Source organism: Varanus komodoensis, unplaced genomic scaffold, assembly GCF_004798865.1.
Source record: "Varanus komodoensis strain SLA01 unplaced genomic scaffold, ASM479886v1 scaffold32, whole genome shotgun sequence".
Classification (NCBI taxonomy): domain Eukaryota; kingdom Metazoa; phylum Chordata; class Lepidosauria; order Squamata; family Varanidae; genus Varanus; species Varanus komodoensis.
This window is the reverse complement of record NW_025335798.1, coordinates 4,151,183-4,172,955: the sequence shown is the minus strand read 5'-3', so window position 1 is coordinate 4,172,955 and position 21,773 is coordinate 4,151,183. Positions and strand designations below refer to the sequence as shown.

Sequence of the window (21,773 nt, the reverse complement as noted above, 5' to 3'; positions counted from 1 at the left end):
TGCCAGATTTTCTCAGCCTGTGCATGTTTTCATCTTCCAAGCACTGACATTTCCAGCAGAAGATCTGCTCACAAGCAGGTAGCTCTAAAATTATGTTTTGAGAGCACTGCCTGGTTTGTAGTACAGAATTTCTCTCCTGGGGCAGTTTTCCAAGGTCAAATTCACCTTTGATAATGCTCTGAGACTGTGCTGGATCCAGGTTTAAGTGGGCCCTTGAGAAGACCCCCTCAGTAGGTCCTCTCAGCCAGTGAGTCCACCATCTCAGCACCATGGTCAGCAGCTGCTCAGGCTCCTCATCCCCTTTCCCATCAGGGCTCCCACTTGCTTGCATGGCAGGAGGGAGCCAGGAGGCAGTGGCACCTACTGGGCCTTCTCACCAGCTTCATTTCTAGGCTAGAGCAAGAGGTGGATGAAGAAGCAGCCTGCAAAGGGGAAGAGGAGGAGCAACTCTTTTCTGTGAGTCGCTGCTGACATGTGGGGCCCTTGCCAAGTGTCCAGCCATGCTTACTCTGGATGCTGACCCTGCTTAGAGGAACACTGTCAACATATATGGTGGAGGTGATGCCTCTCCTGGCTTCCAAAGGCCCAAAACAACACCTCAAGTGAGATTGCAGTCGTGTCCATCTCAGCACCTTTAATAGAAGGTGTCCCAAAATACTATTTCATTCTGTCCCATGCAGTATATTTTCTCAAGATCTGCCTATTTTAATTTCTTTACAGTGCATATATACAAGCAATTTCTGCTACAATATGATGCAATCTATCCTCACCTGGTCCTCCAGTCCAGGGTGCCTGCTAGCCAATGGTGGCCTCGTCTAGAGAACTAGAAGGTATAAGGGTCTCATGTGGGCCAATTTACTTCTCCAGCCCAACTCTGCAAGAGGTATCCCTGAGTATGCTCAGTCATCATTGCAGTATTGGGTTATTTTGTCCCTTTGGGATTACTCATTGCACATTTCTACTTCTACCTATCTCAACATTCACCTGAGAATGCCGATGCCTCCCTCCTTGTCCCCAGTGGAAAGGACAATCTGTGTGCACTTTCCTTCATATGTGCAGAACTGCCAGCACGTCTTTGGTGCGAAAAGGGCGCACGTAAGAGGCAAGAGCTCCTTTGGCATGTCAAGCCTCACAGATATGGACCAGGTGGCCTCCCATTTAATCAGTGCCTTTCAAGTCACATCTGAAAGAGAAGTGTGTCTTCCTACCGGGGCGTGACTCCTCTGGTTGGTGGATCATGCCAGCCTGTCGCCCCTCTAGCAGAACATGCTACACCAAGAAGACAGCTTGCTATTCCTTTATCACCCCCTTTGACCATCCAAAGATGCCACGCACTGATCCCATCCAGGTAGCCCCTGTGTGGCACGAGGAAGAACCTTCCCACCCAAGAGCCTTAGCAGAAACTGTGTAATTTCATCTACTGATGTTTGCTTTGTTTGTCACGATCTCTCTCCCTTTTTCCTTATTTTGCTTCCCAACAAAGCTTTTCTTTTTCATGTGGACCTTTCTGTTTGCATGAGTCTGTGACAAGCCTAAGCAATGTCCACAGCTGCCTGGAGATTTGCTACCTGCATTGGCCTAAGTGGAGGCCCACAGAGGACAGGCTGACCCAGCCACCCTCCAACACAAGGACAGACTACATGATGCCCGGTATGTGGCCTGGACACTGGTCTTGGTGCCTGCTGAGGAACACCACTCCCCCCACTTTTTAAAAATACGTAAATCCTGAGCATGTATATGGCTGGTGAGTCTGAGAGAGAAAAGAGAAGGGGAATAAATGAGTGGGCTGCCAGAGCAGGGAAGGGGCGGTGTGGGGAATGTGGGAGAGTTTCCCTTTTGCGAATTAGGTTTCCGTGGGTTTGTTTAGTATGTTGAGGATTAGCCCCCACCCCCGCTGCCTTGTATTCAAGCTCTTGGGCTGGTTACATGTCCTTTGGGACTGCTCCTGACTATCATGGCAGCCATTTTGTGGTAGTGCCCAGGACAACTTATCAAAAATGTACCCACAGCCCCATTGCCTACCCTGACCCAGCTGGTCACTACCTCTCCCAAGCAGGTAACTACATAAGATCCTTGGATTTCTTCCATGTCCAGAGTTAGGAAAAGAGAGAGATGGTGGTGGAAGGAATCTGTTAACCAGACAGAAATGTACATGTTATGTACAGAAGTGTACATAAGCAGCTGTAAACAGTCCATAACAGTTATTTAGGTAGTGTGCATGTATATATGCGCATGTATATGCATCCTATGCATGCACAGACAGAAAAAGTCATATTGCTCCCAGCATTCCTCAGTTAATACAGCTGCCTGGGAAACCCTAAAAGTTTATAGGGGTTTTTCCCTAAATATATATAATATGTTGTCCTTACTTACTCTTTTTCCAAGTCATAGTACCGTGATAATATGGTCAGGGATGTGTGAGAAATTCATTGAGAGCATATTTTTAACTCTATTTACCAAATTTACACTTCCTATTCTACATGTGATGCAGTGATACTGTAATGTTCATTCTTTCTTCATTTTTGCAGTGCAGTTTGCAATTTAAAAAACAGACACAAAAATGCATAGAGCAGGAGGGAAATACATGCATAATAACGTAGAACAGTAAAAATGCATGTATTAGGGTAGGGGAAATTACATCACTCAGTATTATTTTCTATGCATATTTTTGAATGAAAAATATGTACACATTTTCATTCAGAGTTTCCAAAAACAAGTTGTAAACTGATGTAGAAATGGGATTAGCTTAATGAAGGAAAAATGAGATCTGGGCCACTGTTAAGCCTAATATGGAATTTTCTGAGGATGCTGCTGAAATCTTTTTAATGATGCCTAATTTATATTGTTAATTTATATTATTCTATTTTGAAGTTTATTTATGGTTGTGAGCCGCCCCGAGGCTTCGGAGAATGGGGCAGCATAGAAGTCTCCTAAATAAATAAATAAATTGATTTTTCTTTTCTTACCATGAACACGTAACTGCAGCTGTCCCACATTGTTTGAAAATATGATAAAGCCATATAATCCACTCCATTACAAAATATTGCACAACACCACTTCTCTTGACTGAAGGCAGTCACCTTGGAGGCAGCATATCAATACAATCACATAATTTGTTCACCTCGATTTATGGCTTAACATCTGCTCTGTGTTAGATAACTTGTCACCTGTGCCAAGCTGCACCTGAATGGCAGACACAACAACATTCTGTCCTATTTGTGCTCTGTGACTTTAACCACCACAGCAAACCCAATCTGGCATACCAGAAGTTGACTTGGGCATAAGCAGTCCTCTTCCACAAATCAGAGAGAAATTCAAAAAGGATTTTTAATGGTGAGGTTTCTTCACACAATCAAGACTATGATATTGAGCTATATTATTGGCACACCATTTTCCAGCCTTGCTCCAGGAACCCTATTTGAAGAAGGTACAGAGGGTGTCTACCCAGAGGAGGGCCTTCTCTGTGGTGGCGCCCAGATTATAGAATGCGCTCCCCAGAGAGGTTTGCCTGGCACCGACTTTATACTCTTTTTGGCACCAGGTAAAGACACTTTTATGTAACCATCGTTTTAATAATTAAGGATTTTAGATGTTTTAAGATCTGTTCATAGTCACATTTCCTTCCTTCCTTCTTTTTCTTTAGCTTATTAAAGTGTTGTTTTATGTTTTGCCTGTTATTTATTGTTTTAATTATTGTATTATTATACCACTATTTTAATCATTGTAAGCCATCCTGAGACGTTTTATCGGGAAGGACAGAATAAACATGTTTTAAATAAATAAATCAGATAAAAAGCAGTTTATGATTCAGTGAATTGCTTTAGCTGAGAAAATTCCCACTAGTTAAAAATTGTCTGAGCCATTGACTTTGCCCTGGAAGGCCCTATGGTGCTGGAGCAGACTGGGGAGGGACAAAAGCTGGGCTTTCAAGAGCTGATTGGAATTCATAAGAATATAACCGCAGTTCAATCTAAAACCTCATTTCCTTTGTCTCTGGCACAAGAACTAACTTTATATAAGTTAGCAGTTGATTTAGTGGTGAAATAAAACAGGCTTTTCAGCATTGCAGTTCAAATTCTGGTTTTCATGCCATTAAACTAATTCTCATTGAGGAATGTGTATCCCTAGGAATAGTTCCACGATGGCCAAATGTGAGTTGCTTGGCTCTTGCTAAATTGCACTGAACTCTGAAAACTGAATGGCACCGGCAAAAAACCGGGAAGAGGACCACTCTGCATAAGTGCGTCTCTCACAACACCATCTTGCTCCTGATGGCATGTTTTCTGCCTCTTGCAACTATTCTTACCTCCAGTCCATGCTAGCATTGATATTGCTTCTGGCCCAGCAGCTTGGGAGACGGCCATGCTCCATTCTGATCCAACACATCACTCCTTTCTAATGCCTCTTCATCCATACCTTTCCCTGCTTATCATGATCTAGTTTTCCCCAGTACTAATTCCTTGCCTAGTTCATCAATGCAGTCTCAGATTTCACAGCCTAACAAGTGATCTACTTCCATCCCAAACGTAATCATGCATGTATTTATGTGATCTGTACTGTACCTCTCTACCAAGAAAAATGCACTCAAGGTAGATTTGACCTGCGACCCACAGCTGATCTCCCACACAGACTTCCTGTATTTGGATTCTACAAGTTCTCTTGAACCTACACACACTACATTTCTGTAGTCCAGTGCTCAAACCAAAAAACAAGCAAACACACACCCTAAGTATATCTGCTCCCTTCCTCATCTTGAAACCCTTTCACTGCTACTCCACAAGCTTTTTGCTTCTTCCATGCAAGAAAAGACATGGTACTCAAAATTCAGGCCATCCTACCACACCATCCCATTCAACATTAGGACCAATCCCCATAAATCAGAGTGAGGAACCTGCAGCCCTCACAATATTGTGTGTGTCTGAAAACTCCCATCCTCTTTCACCATTGGCTTTGTTGGCTACAGCTGATGGAGCTGGTAGACCAAAGCATCTGGAGGATCACAAGTTGCCCAGCCCACCTCCTGAGCCGCTCCCAAAGGACAACAGGGCCCAGAATTACTGAGTGATGCTGAGGCATATGCCAGTGTACATCAGCTAGGTAATGCAAGTTGTGCCATCAGCCCTGAAAAGGAGGGGGCTATTTTAGAACCAAACAGAAGAAATATTTGGGGGGGGGGGGAATGAAGATAGGAGAAATAGAATGGTCAAACTACAGCCAACAGGAGAGATGCAAGGGCTAAGATGGGTATCTGAAGCATCTCTGCCTAGCAGAGCCTAGAAGCAAGTAGATGCAAAACTGATATGGCAACACAGATAGAGCAATACACAATTCCCTCCTCCTCGGTCCCTGTCTGCACACGTATATAAGGATGGCACAGGAATTATAGCACACATGTGAAGGCCAACATCATGCCTTCTGCAGATAAATCCAAGAAATGACTACATGATTTGGCCTATGCATGAAGGGCATCATTTGAACATGCACAGACACCAGAGCTGGGGATCATGTGCCAGGGGGCAGATAGAGGCAAGGGGCAAGCAAAATGACAAATCATTACCTTCCAACCCACCCAGGATGTTGCCCAGTTCTCCACTGCTAGGATACTGTATCCAGATGCCTTCTGCACATTAACAAATCCACCAGGAAGGCTACAAACAGCCTGAAAAACACACATTGGGCCAATGCCACTACCAACAGCTCCTATTCAACCATGCAAAAATTCCAGGATAATTAAAAGCCTGGGTTGGGCTGTGAGTTTGGGCAATTTATCCATCACCAGGTTTTTAAAACAGCCCACAAGCCCAAGTGTCACTGACATGAGAAAAAGATGGTAGCAAAGGTCACAGATCAAGTGTAGCCAGGCACGAGCCAGGTTTACACCAGTGATTTTGATTCTTGTGGGGGCTCCTGGCCCATTTTACTGCTGTCACCTTCACCAGCATCTTAGCTGAAACTTGGATTGCTGCCCCATCCTGCCACATGAATTATACAATGAGAATAAAGGACCAACTATGTTCTTTATTCTAAGGACCAACATAGTCCAATAGGGATAGAGGAGAAGATTGATATCCCTTGTTTCCACTGTAGCCCTGGATTGACTAGATACTGTTTAGAAAGTTACAATCACTTGGCCTTTACACCCAGTCTGCAATGTGAGAATAACACAGCGAGGTTTTCATGAGGACTAGCACCACTCTAATGGTGAAGTACTTTCCCCTGTGAATGTCCCAAGCAAAGCAGAATAGATTTCACCATAGAACAAAGAAGAAAAAGGACAAATTCTGCTATAGCTCAGTGCATCTGCCCAGCACATCCCCAACTGCTTCAAAGGGCATGGGACTGCCTTGCATGAGTTAGCAAGGAACTAATAATTCTCAAGCAGCTACATTTATTTTATAGCCTTACCCATGGTTGAGGAGAGACTGTTCACCTTGAAAGCTTTTGCAAACATTTCCTGCTAATACAGCAGTCTTCTATAAAGAAAGTGCAGGCGGGGAGGGGGGGGCAGGCAACCCGCCATAATACTGGCCCAGGAAGGATTTTGTTTTTGAAAGATTCATTGCAATTTTTAAATTATATAGCAAGATAGGAATATTGCTTTCCTTGTAAACAACTCAGGATGGAGGTGGTACCACACAGTTTGTAATAAGAGCTTGCAGGGCTGGTGGGAACCTGGCAAATTTCACCTTGAGCAACAATCACTGCCTTTTTAAATAAACAAGAATTGCAGAAAGGGAGAGCAACAGAAGTCCCCTGTACCTCGTCCAAATGACTTTCAAAGAAGATTCCCATCAGCCAGAAGGAAAAAGTAGCCCAAACCGCAATGTTGTGGTAAGACAAAAGTAGTAGGAAGGAGTTGCTCTTACCTTGGCTTCACATTTCTTGTGACAGGAGAGCTTGCAACCTGTATGGAAACAGAAAGGCAGGGAGCGGGGTGGAGGGGGGAGGTGAAAGAAGAGGGAAATTAAAAACAAGAATCTTACGCTCCAAACTGAAAAACACTCGAGAACTAGGGAAGAAAAGGGGCCTCACCCAGGAAAAACGGAAGCAGGACAAGAAAGAACAGATGAGCAGCAAATCCCCCCTCCAAGGAAAGAAAAACCGCACCAAAAACTAAACCATGTTACAAAAGGAGCTGCTTTCAGGCTTTTAGAAAGACTCCTGCAAGAAGTCTGTGTGCATGAGAGAGAGAGAGAGAGAGAGGGAGAGAGAAGCTTACACACCACACACAGGAGGGAGGGAAGGCAGAGGGAGGGGGAAAATATAACCCTCTCGGCACGCTGGCACCTCGCCAAAGATAGCCCGGGCTGCACAGGTACGGCAGAGTGCGCCCGCCCGCTCCAACAGCTCCAGTCCTAGGGCTAATACTAAGCACATTGTTTGGGAGCTGCCTGCCAGCCCACTGCGCTGTCAGAGGCTGCCCTGAGGCGCTGCATTTTTTGCTATTTCTGCCCCCCTCCGCTTTCGTGACTAAACTTTACACATGCACATACACAGACACACAAACTAGGCTCGGCCCTCCTCCCTCTTTTGGGGAGTCATGTTTCTAAGTCGTTAACTCCAGCAAGAATGTTGAAAATGTACAGGCTGTGCTCCCCTCCTCTGGAGGCAGCGGCATCACTTTCCGGTCGTATGGATTTGGAAGAGGACCAGGAAAAGGAGAGGGGGATCATTTCTCCCCCTACCCAAAATCTAAGCTTATGAAACACAAAGAGGAGCTTGCTTGGCCCAATTGTTTTGTCTCACCTTGCTTCGCTTTGTTCACATTCTTGTTGGAAAGGGTCACTGGGCAAGAAGGTAGTGAAACTCACTAATTGCATTCTATTACATAGGTTAACTGGACCAGCAGTAAGGATCTTCTCAAGAGCCCAACACAGTAGATTGTTGTTCTTCCCATTTTACAGCTGAAAAACTGAACAAGGGAGCAGGGTTGCAATGGATCCAGTGCTAAAGATCTTAGAACCCAGATTCCTGAGCACTGAATCTGATATCACAAAGGTAGAAAGGAGTTCGCACAAAGCAACTTCCCTTCCTTCCCTCTTTTTCCACTGGCAGCCCCAAAGACCTCTCAGAAGAGCCCTTGAAAGGGTTGCAGAGCCCTCCTGAAGGGGATGGACCATACCCGAGAGTGAAGAGCGATTGCCCAAACTCAGGCAGAGTTGTGCTCATGAAAGCCATCTCTGGTATCCCCATACCTACTCAGCCTCCCAAACCAAATCCTGCCCCATTTCGGAGCTTCTGCTCACTCTCAGGAGAGACTCTGAGGGCACTGCCACGGGGAGGAAGGCAGCAAGGAAGTCACGGCCATTTTCAAGGCCACGATGTCAGCCTGCTCCAAGTTGGTGCCCTCCAGATATTTTGGGCTTTGATTCCCGTTATTCCCAGTCAGCGCCAGGCAGTTCAGAATCCTGGAAGCTGTGGGGCTCCTGGTTGAAGAAGGCCACACTATACCACGAGATCAAGTGAAAGGGCCAAACTGTATTTAACAAGTGCCAAATGCAATACTCTGCCCACGGTCTCCCCCCTCCACCCCACAAAAGCTTTAGATTTGTGAGTTCCTTAGCATTCACATGTGATGTGGCAGCCATCACCATCTGCAACCAACCCCAGTGGCCTCCACTTAAAGATGAGTGAATACTGGGAGGGAAGGGGCACTTCTACAGGAGGGGTTGGTTGCGCACTCATCATTTCCTACTTATGGCTCTTTATGGGTGTTGTAGACAATCACATGAGCCTCCAGTTTCACTTCTGTTTTTAAACTGGACTTTTGATGAGCTTTTTTCCCCCTTAAAGCCGGAGAAATGCAGCATTTAATTGTCAAAGTAAAAGAAAATACCATTTCCTTTCATGTAGTTGCAATATTCCATTATCTCTCACCAAGGGGACGATCTGCGACTGCTCCTCCTCCTCCTCCTCACCATCTCCACCACTTGCTTGCTTGACTGGCACAGAGCCAGAGGACAAGTAGGCAGGGGCATCTCCTACTCCTTCTCACCACCACAGCTGTGTACACCAGAGCAAGAGGCGGGTGAACAGGCTGGCTGCACTGATGAAGAGGAAGAGCGGCTCCAGGGCACTGGCCAGCAGGCCCTCGGCGGCAGGCACCCAGCCACGCTTGCCCTTGCAGCCCTGTTGCTGCCCCCCTCCTGCTGCAGCAAACGCCGGTTCGTCTCTCAGCTGGGAGAAAAGGTGCCGCAGGCCGGGGAAGAACAAAGCTTGCACCTAGGCTGCAGGCGCAACAAGCCTTCCTCTTATTACAAGACTAAAGGAAGCAACAAAAGGGACCGTGGAAAATAGGTATCCACACGCGCGCGCGCGCACTCATGCAAATACATACACCCAGAGAGAACACAAGAGAGATGCCTTAAGGTACCCTTTGCTGGGCTGAATGACACTCAAAAATATCAAATAGAAATCCATTTGTATTTTAGACTGGCATCTAGCCCAAGAAAAAGCAAGGCCAGATGCGCTGCTTTTGCACGCTTTTAAGATGGTGTTGTTGCACTGGCATATTTAGAAGGGCAATTACTTGAAGCACTGGAAAGAGGCTGTGTACACTTAAGTGTTCAATTCGGGGACGGGCAGAGGATTCCAAGCACATCCTGAACTATACATGTGTCTGTGCCGTTCCGTGGGGATGCCTCAAGAGCACAGTTCAGATCAGCCAAGTTCTCCTGGCAGCCTCCCCAAGCACTTTCATGTAAACCGTGAGCTCCTGGAGACTTTTTCTCCAAGTCTCAACTTTTGCCACTGGGAAGCAGACCGTCCATCACCTGCCACCCTCACCTAGTGCCTTGCACAGGTGGACATTAACACCTGGAAGGAAAGGAGCAAGACAATGGGGTATATGCCATGATTTATTCAAAGTCGTGTTTTTAAAGGCACAGAAGGTGCTACCAGCAGGTTTCATTTTACCAAGAGAGGCTCATAAGTGTGTGGTCAGTGCCTGCTGCTGCACTGTAGCCAAGGGAGATTCATAGGAGTTTGGGATGGGGCATTGTGCCTTCCTACCATGACTAGCATATCCAGAACAAGTTCTGCAGAACAAATAAAAGAAAGATAATGCACACTTGATCTATTTTCTTTATGTATTCAGGTTGCAGAATTGCATGTTTCTCAGTACAGAATCTGGACTGCCTGGGCACAGAATAGATTTTTTTCCAAGTCCAAAGCAGACACAGCCCTACCTAAAAGGCATACATGGTGGAGGCAAGTAACAGCTTGCTTCCATGTGAGCTCTTTTTAAAAAATGTGATTCTTTCACTCAAATATCGCAGAGCAACCCGACAGTGACCTGGGCCATACATCCTGGCAATCCAGGGCTGTTTTCATCAGCAAGCCAGCATGCTGGTGCATTAGATCTGATAGCTCCCATGGTGGTCAGGTGTCCTACTTTATAGAGGATGCTCCTCTATTTGAAGGTGTCCTATATTTGATGGGCTACCCAGACCAAGCCTGGTTTAAAATCACAGAAACACAAGGAGGGAGAGCAGAAGCAGGGACCTAGAAGTTGCCCATCAGCACTTAGCACCTGGACAGCAAACGGAGCAGCCACTCAGGCCTCTGCACTGTGGTGAGATATACCATATTTCTGCTTACATTATAATAATTGTTTTTAAATTTGTGCCTATACCTATATGTTTATATATGTGATTATTACACAAATTACCATCCTCTTATCTGATGATGCATTTCCTCCTTTTGGACAATGCATAAGCAGGACCCACACTTGCTTCCTCCTGCCCCTGGGAGTGGCTAAAAAATCCAGGGGTCTCCATCCCTGGCTTGGTGAATGCGATGTCTAAACCAGGAGCGCTGGCTTGTCTCGTCCTGCATCAAGCTAGAATCATACATAACCTGGCATGGGTAACCTGCCCACCCAGCCTGCTACCAGCCTTCCCTGATCATGACCCAGGAATAAACACTGGGTTACAACTCTGGCTGGTCACAGGAGAGGTAAGCCAGAGCTCCCAGTTTGGACGCGTGGGCTGCACACCTTCTCAGAATGCTGGACCATTACATGCCCTGCAATGAGGTTCCTTTACTTTTACCATTACTTTAAATGGAAATATTATAATTGCCTGTTTCTCTATTGCTCTTACTCCATCACAAGAGCAATAATAATAATAACCTTTTAAAATTAATTTGCTTCTATTTTCACCAGAATGCAAGCATGCAAGCCATGTAAACAGCATGCAACAGGAAGAAGTGCGAAAGTAGGAAAAAAAAGAAGTGACAATGACAGCTATCAATGGGACACAAAAATGGATTTCCAGAGCAGGACTCAGCCAAAACAGGGCCTTCCACACTTCCCTGAAACTGCTGATCAGAAAGCAAAGGAACCAGCAGGCAAACAGAAAAGGACCAGCAGGACCAGCAAACTGAGTGTGCACGGATCACCACGTTCAAGCGCCACAGCTCAGAATGGCTCTGTATCACCTCCAGTCCTGAAGGCAGCGTGCCAGGGGACATGCGTGGAACAATGCTGTTGCACTCAAGTATGGCTTGCAGGCTTCCCCAGGGTGCTGGATTAGACAGGCCTTTGGTCTGATTCAGCCTGGCTGAATTATGTTCAGGAGTTCTTTCAGGGCTGGACTGCCCAAGGCCAGAATGGGGCGAATTTAAGTGACAGCTCACCCCACAGAGCACACATGCAAGACAGCCATATCGTGGGGGAGTCAGCCCCATTGAAGCAGATGGAGCTTACTCCTCAGTAAACAGAATGTTCATATTCTTGCAGCCCCAGGGCCAGTAGCACCGATCCAGCCTTGCCTTTTGCAGCAGGGCAGGCAAAGGAAGACTGTGCCAGGGGATCAAGCACAGCCTCATGTTCCAAGGAGAACTGTGGGGAGCTTCATCTCAACCCTGCTCCCAACTGATCACAAAAGAGCAGTGCCTGAGCAGTGCCAGCACCCAATGTCTGCAGCTTGCAGTCATCTGCTTACCAAATTTGGACCAAAGACTAACAGCTGCATCAGTTTGGGCCCCCAGTCACCACCCAAGCACTAACCCTGCCTATTGTTTCCATGCAGCTCAGAAATCCAGTAACAAACATCTCGCTGAATGATTTTAGCATTTTGTGTTTCTGCAAAATCTTGAGGGCTTGGTTCCTAAGTCTTGCTCTAATAGAGAAGCAGCCCAGGGCCTCCACCCAGCTGAGGTCTGGTAACTAACAACATAGACAAGGATGTGTTTGTATCTATGTCTGAATGGAAGAGGAACATACAGTCACATTACAGAATGCAAGTACTGTAATAGGCCATCATTTAACTCACATTGCATTTCCTGGGTGACACATCACTGCTGAACACAGCATACACCCTTGCATGAAAGGATGCACAGTATTCATGATTTCTTCATTCGTTAATCTTTAACGTGCTGACAGCTAATCTTGTGCTCCGCTGGATGAGCACTTAACAAATGCATTCATTTTACACTATCAAATGCAAATGTTGCCCTCACAAAACAGATTGCAGTGGGACTGCAAAATATCATTTCACGTTTTCAAAGCTCTGTGAATGTGCACCATCACAATCCTTATTCCCTACAACAATCCTATGAGGGAGTCTGGCATTGTAATTCTTATTCTGCAGATGAAGCTGACTTTAGCATAGGGCTGAAAGAAAAAGAATAATAGCTTGGACACAAAGTAAGGGCTCAAGTCACAGGAAGTCAGATTCCAGCTGAACATCATGAAAAAAAGTCCTGACTGATAGAGCAATATGATAATAGAACCAATGACCTAGGGAAGCTGTGGGCTCTCCCACACTGGAGGCATTCAAGATGCAGCTGAACAGCCATCTGTCAGAGATGCTCTCACTCGGAGTCCTGTAGTAAGCAGAGAGTTGAACCTGATGGCCTTATTGGCCCCTTCCAACCCCACTGTTCCATGATTCTATGATCTAGTGAGTTAATGGCTGAGGAGAAAATTTGAACTGGCAGTTTTTCCAGCCTCTGCTAGAACCAACCTTTGACAAACATAGTGGGAGTCAAGGAGGCTCTGTATCCTTTCTTATTTGATCCGCAGCAGCTTGTACCATTCTTTAACTGAGAAGGCATCTCCACTGCCCTGTAACTCTTGCCTAGAATTACAATCTACACATAATGACACTGACTTAGAGCAACGAGGCCAAATGCAGCAGCATGTCAAGTGGAACCAGCTCCTGCTGTAATCCAGATTAACTACAGCTCTCTTCACGTCAATGCCAAATTCTCCCGACTTGGGAATGTGGCATTTTCGGGATGGAGTGACAAAAAACAGCTCTGCAGCACTGCATACAAACCTACAGCAGGTTCAATCTGAGGAGGCTACATTTCTGGATTTATGTATGGCACAGTTGTCCCTCTCCATCCCTTTGCCTCACCCCACCCCACTGCCCAAAATCTTGGGATGCTGCCAAGTGAGTCCTGAGTTGGGTCAAGTTCAATCACCCCAGAGCGGTTTACATTGGTGGCTACAGCCCCTGCCAGAAACCGCATCTGCTACTTTGATGCACAAGACAGCCATTGTTCTTGGAAAGGAAAGGTTACAGGAGCAGGGAATTGCTGTACAAGATATGTTACCTTTGCATTTTTAGGCCAAGATTTGAACAGCAGGGAAAACCTGGCCTAGCAGCTTGCAGAAGGGGAGTTGGAGCCCAGAAGGTTGGACTCTGCTCACTTCTCTCTGGGACAAGAATGCAATCAAGTCCAGACTTACTACCTGTAGTGTCTTGGGAAGTGGACTATCGATATACGGGCTGATCTGCAACTCACAACAGTTTTTGAATCTTATTTATTAAATACTCTTTGTTCTGGCTGGTGTTATCTAAAAATGCTCTCAACTTCCTTAAGGTTGCCTAAACAGTTTTGTAGGCAAACATGTTATGCTTTGCAAAGAAAGAGCTGCTCAATCAAACTAGAGCACCACGTAAGAACTAAGTTGCTCTGCAAGTTAATTATCCTGCACACATTTTTCTCAGAAGAAGTATCACTGACATCACCATATAGAGTGAATCTTTCATCTGAGCCAACATGCATTGGACTGCAAGATACACGTGATGGGCTTCATTCATAAGCTTTGCAAAGAGGTTCTGTGCAAAGAGGCTCCAGGCAACAATTAGAGTATGTCATTGAAGCAAAAGAGGGGAGATTTGTAGCCTGGTGGTAGACTGGCACCCAAGGAGTGACTCCCAAGGAAATGTGCACAGGCCTGCAGGCTTCACTCTTTTGTTCTGCATTACAGTATCAAGTATCTTAACAGCTTTACTGTCAACGAAAATGAATGGAAGCAATTCTGAAAGTATGTAAATATTAAACTATCTGTTCTAGGGTTCTTGCCTTTACTTGCAGCATGGAATCAAGGGGTGGGGACTTGGTAATCAGGACATGGAATGAGGCAGGTGTCAGATGATTCAGGAGCAAACCCCTGGCCGTAACTGCTTACTTAAATTTGAATGCTCAGCCGTCTTAGAAAGCAGGACTTCACTTCTTGGCCATGGACTCACCATTGAGCAAATGTCACACAGGTGTCCTTTTTTTTCCTTTTTGAGAGGAGTGGGTGGTGTCTTTCCACTGTAGGACATACCTGGCCAGCCAGCATTAAGCCCAGGCAGGACGGTCATGTCACAGAGCACTGGAGCTGATAACGCAGGCAGGGATTGAGAAATCCCTTGCTGAAGCTCCAAGCTCAGCCCCCAGGTAGCCCAACCTCCCAGGTAAGAGTAGGAACTACCAGGATTCAACTGTACCAATCAGTCATCATGGTGGTAATTTCAATCCAACGAGCATCTGACATTGCAACATGGGCAGCAAAGGTATAAAAGGAAACTGCTCCATGTGCTCCAGGAGGATTGCCCTTTTGCCTGTGATAAAACTATACTCAAGAATAACATTCCGTTTTTCTCCTCTTATGCTTGTTATGACTGACTGGTCTCACATGCCAAGTCCAGACCACTTGTGGCCTTCACCACCTTCAAGGAGAATTTCTAAGTTCCTATCTTCTTATAGATTCTTAGGTGTCCTTGCTTGTGTAGAGATCTTATTTACTTGGAGGATACATTGTTCTGGGAGGCACAAAAGCTGGACATTTGATTTCACCTCAAAACTAGACGGATGATGGCCCTCCTCTCCTTCCATGTTTCACCCCAATTCCTTTCAACCATGGTGGCTGGGACATACTGGGAATTATGGGCCAATTTTCTGCCTACAGTAAATATGCAGTGGCTTGTGCTCTCAGATATATAATAAAGCTGAACCCCATAACATCAAAAGCAACATAAAATACAAATTGGAAAACTCTCCAGAATCCCTAAATCAAAACAGCAAATTTGAAACAAAGAGACCCAGATTATAAAAGATGTTTTAAAAACCTGAATTAATGGAAAGGCTTTCTCTCACAAGGATGGCACTAAGTGAACCTCTCTGAAAAGGTGGTTTGAACATGGGGCTCCTTCTGCCAGGAAAGCTGCTCCCCAGTGATCACCTAGCCCATTTCATTCAACAAAAGCTCTTAGACAGGGCCCCTGAAGAACGCCAAAAGGTTCAGGTAGGCTTATATGGCGGAAGATAGTCTTTCAGACAAGCAGGCTAGCAGACATTTTGGCACTGAAGGCTCAGAAACCAGCTCTTTAAACTGGGCCCAGAAATAGGCTGGGAGCTGCTTTTCTTCTGCTTCCTGCGACAACATCTTTCATTCTTGTCCTTCCCCTCAATACATTTCAGGAACCAATGATGACCAATCACATCTGGAAATGAACTGTTAGGTAGGAAGCATATTCATCCATAGGTTGACATACACACATGAATATACACACCCACACAGAGTCTTTCAGTTCACAAGTGTATCACACTCATGACATAAGCACAGCCATATTTAGATCTGAAAAGATGCAACATTTGCTGCTGCTGCTCAGCGACTATTGCTAATGACAGGCAAAAGTGCAGCAAGGAAATGCTAGTACTGCATTACTTGGGACAGGGCAGAGGTGGGTTTACTAAGCATCTGGCTAATTGTCCCCACAGGACCAGCATCTCTGCAAGGAGGATAGAACCAGCCTGCAAGCAAGACATGGCTTGTGCAATAGCAATTTTTTCTAACTCAATAAGATCATGTTCTAAAAATATATTTAATTGTGTGAGGGCTCAGTAAATGAGTTACACTTACATTCTTAAGGTTTAATTGGTCTTTAAGTTAGCAAATAGGACATTACTTCCTTCTTGGAATCAACACCAAGGAAATGGCAGGGTAGCTCCCTCCATCGCATAGCCAAATCTCAGCTATGAGTGTTTTTTAGAACTTCCTACCTGAGAACTTTATTTTAGACAGTAGTTTTAAGCTTTTATATATTGTATTTCACAGTTTTAAGTGTTTTGAGCAGCCCAGAAAACTGCAACTATTCAGCAGTATAAAATGCAGTACATATATAAATGAAATATCTGCAGCCAACTACAGAATAAGAAAGTCTGCATTGTACATAATTATAAAACACTCTCCCCAAAGAACCTACCTGGCACCTTTTAAAGGCCAGGTGAATATGTTGTGTGTGTCTGTCCCACACAGAACATGTTCCATATATTCTGATGTCCATGCTGTTGCTCTTACTGTGTTTTCATTCTAATCCAATATGATATTTTAAATTGTATATCATGTGTATTTTTTTGTTTGCTTGCTTGTATGGTTTGGTACTCAAACAGTTGCAGATGTAGGACATACATTATCAAATAAACAAATAAAGTTTATTCATGATTCTTTCACTCCTGGACTCTGAACTGGATGACTTTTGAGATCATTTCAAACCATATAATTCAATGGCATGATAATAATTTGAACAGACTCCAACATGCATCTCATGCTATGAGGTGATCAGCTGCAAGCAGGACACCATCTGCAATCAATCTATCCCATGCAGCACTTGGATAACCACTTAAAATAACAGTACTTGGAGTTGCTCCATATTATGAGTTTCTCACCATAAGGTATGTATGAGTGATTCATTTCAATTCATCATTCACCAGTTTTTACCCAGTTTGTCCCTCCCAGAACTGAAGGCAGAGTTGAACACAATCTTTGGTCAAGGCCCATCCATTTCCATGCTTGCAGTGCAATTTGCAGAACAAAAAAAAAAAAGGATTCAAAGCATGCACATACTTAGAAGAATGTATCCTTCCAATGTGGTTTAATCAATAGGAGAAAAATGCAAACATTTCAAAATGTGCATAATGGATGTATATGTCTGGAAAACATGCACAAAAATATCCATGAATGTTCATGCAGAAGGATACAGACATGACCTCATGGAATTTGAGGAATCTCAGCAAGCCTGAGTTTTGCTCATTTCTACAACTTTGCTACAATGAGACTCTACCAGTCTTCTCCAAACTCCTATAAACTGGGAGGGCAAGGAAGAGACTCCATTTGGCACCTGATCACAGTGCTGTAGATAGCATCAAAGACCATCCTGCTTCTGCTGCAATATTATGGCATGTGTTTTTCTCCTGGTGCAATACCCAAGAGCCACTCAAATGGAAGCATGACAAAAAGTTCTGAGCACCTAAATAGATTGGATAACTGCCAAGAGGTTATCCTCATTCCCTAAGGTGCCAGAGTCTTTAAATCCGGGGGGAAGACTTGCAAAGAGAAGCAGCCTCCTTGCTCTTGAATCCCATTTATCCTTGTTTAAATTTCATTGTTTTTCTATAGCATTTGGAGTCTGCAAAAAGCTCTACCATTCTTATCTGGAAATGGATGGAATGGCCTCCTGGGAGAAAAAGAAAGCACTCTGGAATTACAAGCATCCGAGAACTTCTCCAGAAACACTTACATTTGTTAATATTTTACCCAAATTAAGCTCTTGCGTCTGATACAGCCCAGTTGCTTATAAAGCAGCTAATGACTAAGAAATGTTTGCAAATAAAACCAGCTATTAGCTTTCCAAGAGGCCAGGAAGCAGCAAGTGCAGTTTAGAATCATGTAAGAAGATGCCTGAACAGCCAAGAGACAGGAGCCAGTGTCATAGTTCTGGATTTGGGCTATCCCTTTTATACCCCAGAATCACTGAAGTAGCCTTTCCCAATCTGGTGATTGCCAGTTGAGTTGGACTACCATTCCCATAAACCCCCAGCCAAGGAGCTGTAGTCCAACATATCTGAAGAATTCCTAGAAGGGGGAATCTGAACAAAAGGCCGGTTCTCATATGTTTGTTCCCAATTTTACCATTGAGAAAAGCACGGCTTGATGATGTGTCAGTGAATCATCTGTACACACTATTCCTTATCCTCTGAAAACAATATAGCTCCCCTACTTTGGGACTTGGAAGGGCAGCCATGAAAGAACTAGAAAAGATCATCAAGTGTAACGACTTGTCATCTACAGTATTGTAGATGCAATATATATAGGTGTGAAAGCTGGGCAATGAAGAAAGCTGACAAAAAGAAAATGGATACATCCAAAATACGGGGTTGAAGGAGAGCTTTGACCATATCCTGGACTGAAAGAAAGACAAGCAAGTATATCCTAGATCAGATCAAGCCAGCACTTTTCCTGGAAGTAAAAGTGAGAAAACTGAGGCTATTGTTCTTCAAACACATCATGAGAAGATAAGGCTCTCTGTAGAAGACAGTCATGCCAGAAGAAAAAATCAAAGCCAGGAGACCAAATATGAGATGGATTGATCCCATAATGGCTGAGCAGGGCTTTCAAGGACAAGCCATTTGGAAGGCATTCATTCACAGGTCATCAGAAGTTGGGAACAGCTTGACAGCATAAAGCAACAACACATTTTCTCTATGATGAGAAACGGAGTGGTGGACATCCACTTATGTATAAGCCAGCTCTGAATGAGCCAAAACTCATCCCCACTTCCATTTCCCTGTTCATAAAATGTGAATTCAAGTGATTTTTCACACAGGGCAAACAGGGTAACAGTTGTACCATAGTGTGCACTTTAAGGAAAAGGGCCATATATTTGAAAGTTTATTATCTTCTACCTTAAAGTGTCCATACACACATAATAAAAACCCTGCTGGATCAGACTCATACACGCTCTTGTTCACAAGGATAGATGGCCAGTTGCTGCTGGGAAGCTTAGACACAGACATCCTCTTGCTCTCATCTCCCTGCGTACAATTGGCATTCAGGGACATCTGGCCTCTGAACATGGAGATGCAGCTTTAGCCCTTGGAACTAATAGCCACTGATAGACCTGTGTTGACGGCAGCCTTTCCCAAACATGTGGTCTCCTCACGTTCTGAACTATTAACTCCCAGCATGCATGGCCTGGGCTAATGGAAACTGAAGTCCAAATCATGTGGCAAGCACTGGCTGAGCCAGGTTGTTTCTTTCCCGATGCCACTGCAGCCAGTGGTGATCGCTACACCTTATAGGAGTGAATTCTCACAATTATATGTTGTATGATCCATTAGTTCCAGCTGAAGCACCCACTATGTCATTTGGATTCCCATGTCTGAGGCATGTTGAGGAAAGCAATTTGAGGGCGGGCAACCAAAGTTACAGGATCTGAAATGTAAGTTGAGAGAATAAAGCCAAAGAAAGCAGGCCTGTCTGGTGCAGAGGAAGGGGGACTGGGGTGGAGTCGCTACTGCAGTTTCCAGATATCTGACAGGCTGCCAGAAAGAAGGGGGAGAATGATGGTTTACTAAGGCCACCAAAGGAAGGCTGACAGCACCAGCTATGAGCACAGGCTGCACCGAGTTAGCCCAAGATATTTTGCCAAAGTACAGCACAGCAACACGTGCCTACCAGCCATTCTAGGTGCAGAAGCCGGCCAGACTGGCCATCTAATCTTACTTTAGCATGGCACAGCATCATGAAGACAGCAGGCTAGTTATGACAGGGTATGCAGCACCCACAGATCTGTCCTCCAACAGAAGGAAATGCCCAGAAGAGAAGGTATGTTTGGGAGAAAAAGCTTCAGAGCCTGCCACTGGTGTTCTCCCAGCTTGCTTGACTCTGGCTAATGGCAGGCCAGCGAAGCAGATTTAGGATGGGCATTGTGGAAGACTTCCTCACTATGCTAAGCATTGCTCACAATGTGTACAGAAGGCAAGGGATCCCTTCCTTTGTACGATTCTTAAAGGATGAAGCTGTATTCACCAGGCACAACTTAGTCTGCATGTTGGACAACCATCTGAGCCATCCTGCAGACAGCATCAAAGAATATGGCTGCATAATCCTGGAGTTATAGCCCAGTTCTGAGGTCCTATGCCAAAAACATACCTTGCCTCATGAAAAAGATCCTAAGTCATTATCTTGATTAGGTAATCAACTTCAAACCCGTGTTCCCCACTTTGTCCAAAATGGGAGACTCTGGTTTAAAGGAAAGGAAAGAGCAAGAAAGGTACCTGAAACCCCAACATCCCCCTTGTCTGTCTTCACAAAGCAGGAACATACCAGGCTGATGTGGCTCCATCTCTGAACAATCCAATGAGTGAAGCCAGTGAGAGTACGAGTTCAAAGCAGAGGCGGCTGAATGTGATGGACGCAGCAAGGGACTCTTGCTCCCCGATGCATAATGGAAGCAGAGGCAGAGTGGTCCCATGCCCACAATGCTTTGAGGTGAGCTATTTCTAGGACGTTATCAGATCTGGGAGCAGATCACCTCTCTTTTTCCCAGGCACCTGCTTGCAAGGATTCCTCCCAAATATTCTGCTGCTGGACCCTGCTGGGGTGCTCCCAGAATTACCTCCCTTCATTCTAACCACCACCACTTCATCAGCCTAGATAAAGCCTGCTAGTGCGCATACTCAGAAAGAGCGCAAGTTGGGGCCCCCAAAGTATTAAATGGGATTCCTGCTAGAGAACCCACTAATGATCTCCCAGGCATTCCTAATTCATCTCCTGAAATACTGGTTTGCATAGCAAGCAAGACCCGCCTTTCCCAACCTGGTGCCCTCCAGATGTTTCAGACTCACTCTCCTGTCAGCAGCAACTACTGCCAGGTTAGGGAAGGCTCAGCTGGACAAAATGTACACACAGATATACAGAAATGCATGTGCATCCCCAGCCATGCAGAGACATATGGTAAGATCATACACATTCAGCTGGCATTTGGCAAAAGAGATGATGGCTGCGGATGGGCATCAGACCCCTGAAGCATAATTACCTAAAGCACTGAAGTGACTCCATTTGAGCTCCCTGCTGGGATGTAAGAGAGGTGGGCCTTCTCCCCTCAATGCAACAGCAGGACTGGGGCGTGCAAGCACCACGAAATAAAAGGCACCTCAGACCGGGGTGGAGCCTGAATCAATCTAGATTTCTAGGCTGAGACGGGTGGCTTAATCAGCCTTTAGGCATGTCTCTGCTTCTGGGGTTGTTTCCTGCCTCAGAGAACACAGGAAGCGGGCATTGTTGAAGTCTCAATAAGCATTTCCTCTTCGTCGGAGACATCGGAAACAGTCCTGTGCACCTGACCAGGTCCGATAAAAAGAACTTGGCTGGACATATGAACGCAAGTCGCTGCCCAGAGACTTCCACCTGATCTATATCAGCTGTGTCAGACTGACAGTAAGAGCTGCTGGGGTCTGCAGCAGTCCATCCCCTTCCTTCCGGCACATGTGTATAATTTGAGTCACGTGCAAGAGATGGGAAGGTAATGACCTCCCCTTCCTGCAGTAACCTTCGGCTCAACTTTGCTAATCCACACGACTGACGCCAAAGGAGCCTTCCCTTTCCAGACAGCATCCCTCTGCCAGCGACAGGCAGCCAATTCTAGCCGGGAGCACAGCAGCGACAAACAACAATGCAATAGAGGAGAAGGGGAAGCAGAGAGAACTCA

The 21,773-nt window shown here is 45.3% G+C and overlaps 1 protein-coding gene across 10 annotated transcripts in view; it reads right to left on the bottom strand.

Moving 5' to 3' along the window:
* The window catches only part of TNS1 (tensin 1), a 368,326-nt gene that overhangs the window by 226,288 nt on the left and 120,265 nt on the right, over positions 1–21,773 (bottom strand). For 9 of the 10 annotated variants that reach the window (XM_044438202.1, XM_044438203.1, XM_044438205.1 and 6 more), the window contains exon 3: positions 6,867–6,904. In XM_044438202.1, coding sequence (XP_044294137.1) covers positions 6,867–6,904 — 38 coding nt within the window. Of the gene's footprint in view, positions 1–6,866; positions 6,905–7,223; positions 7,406–21,773 lie in introns of those variants that run through there. The other variant, XM_044438206.1, reaches the window with a different exon arrangement.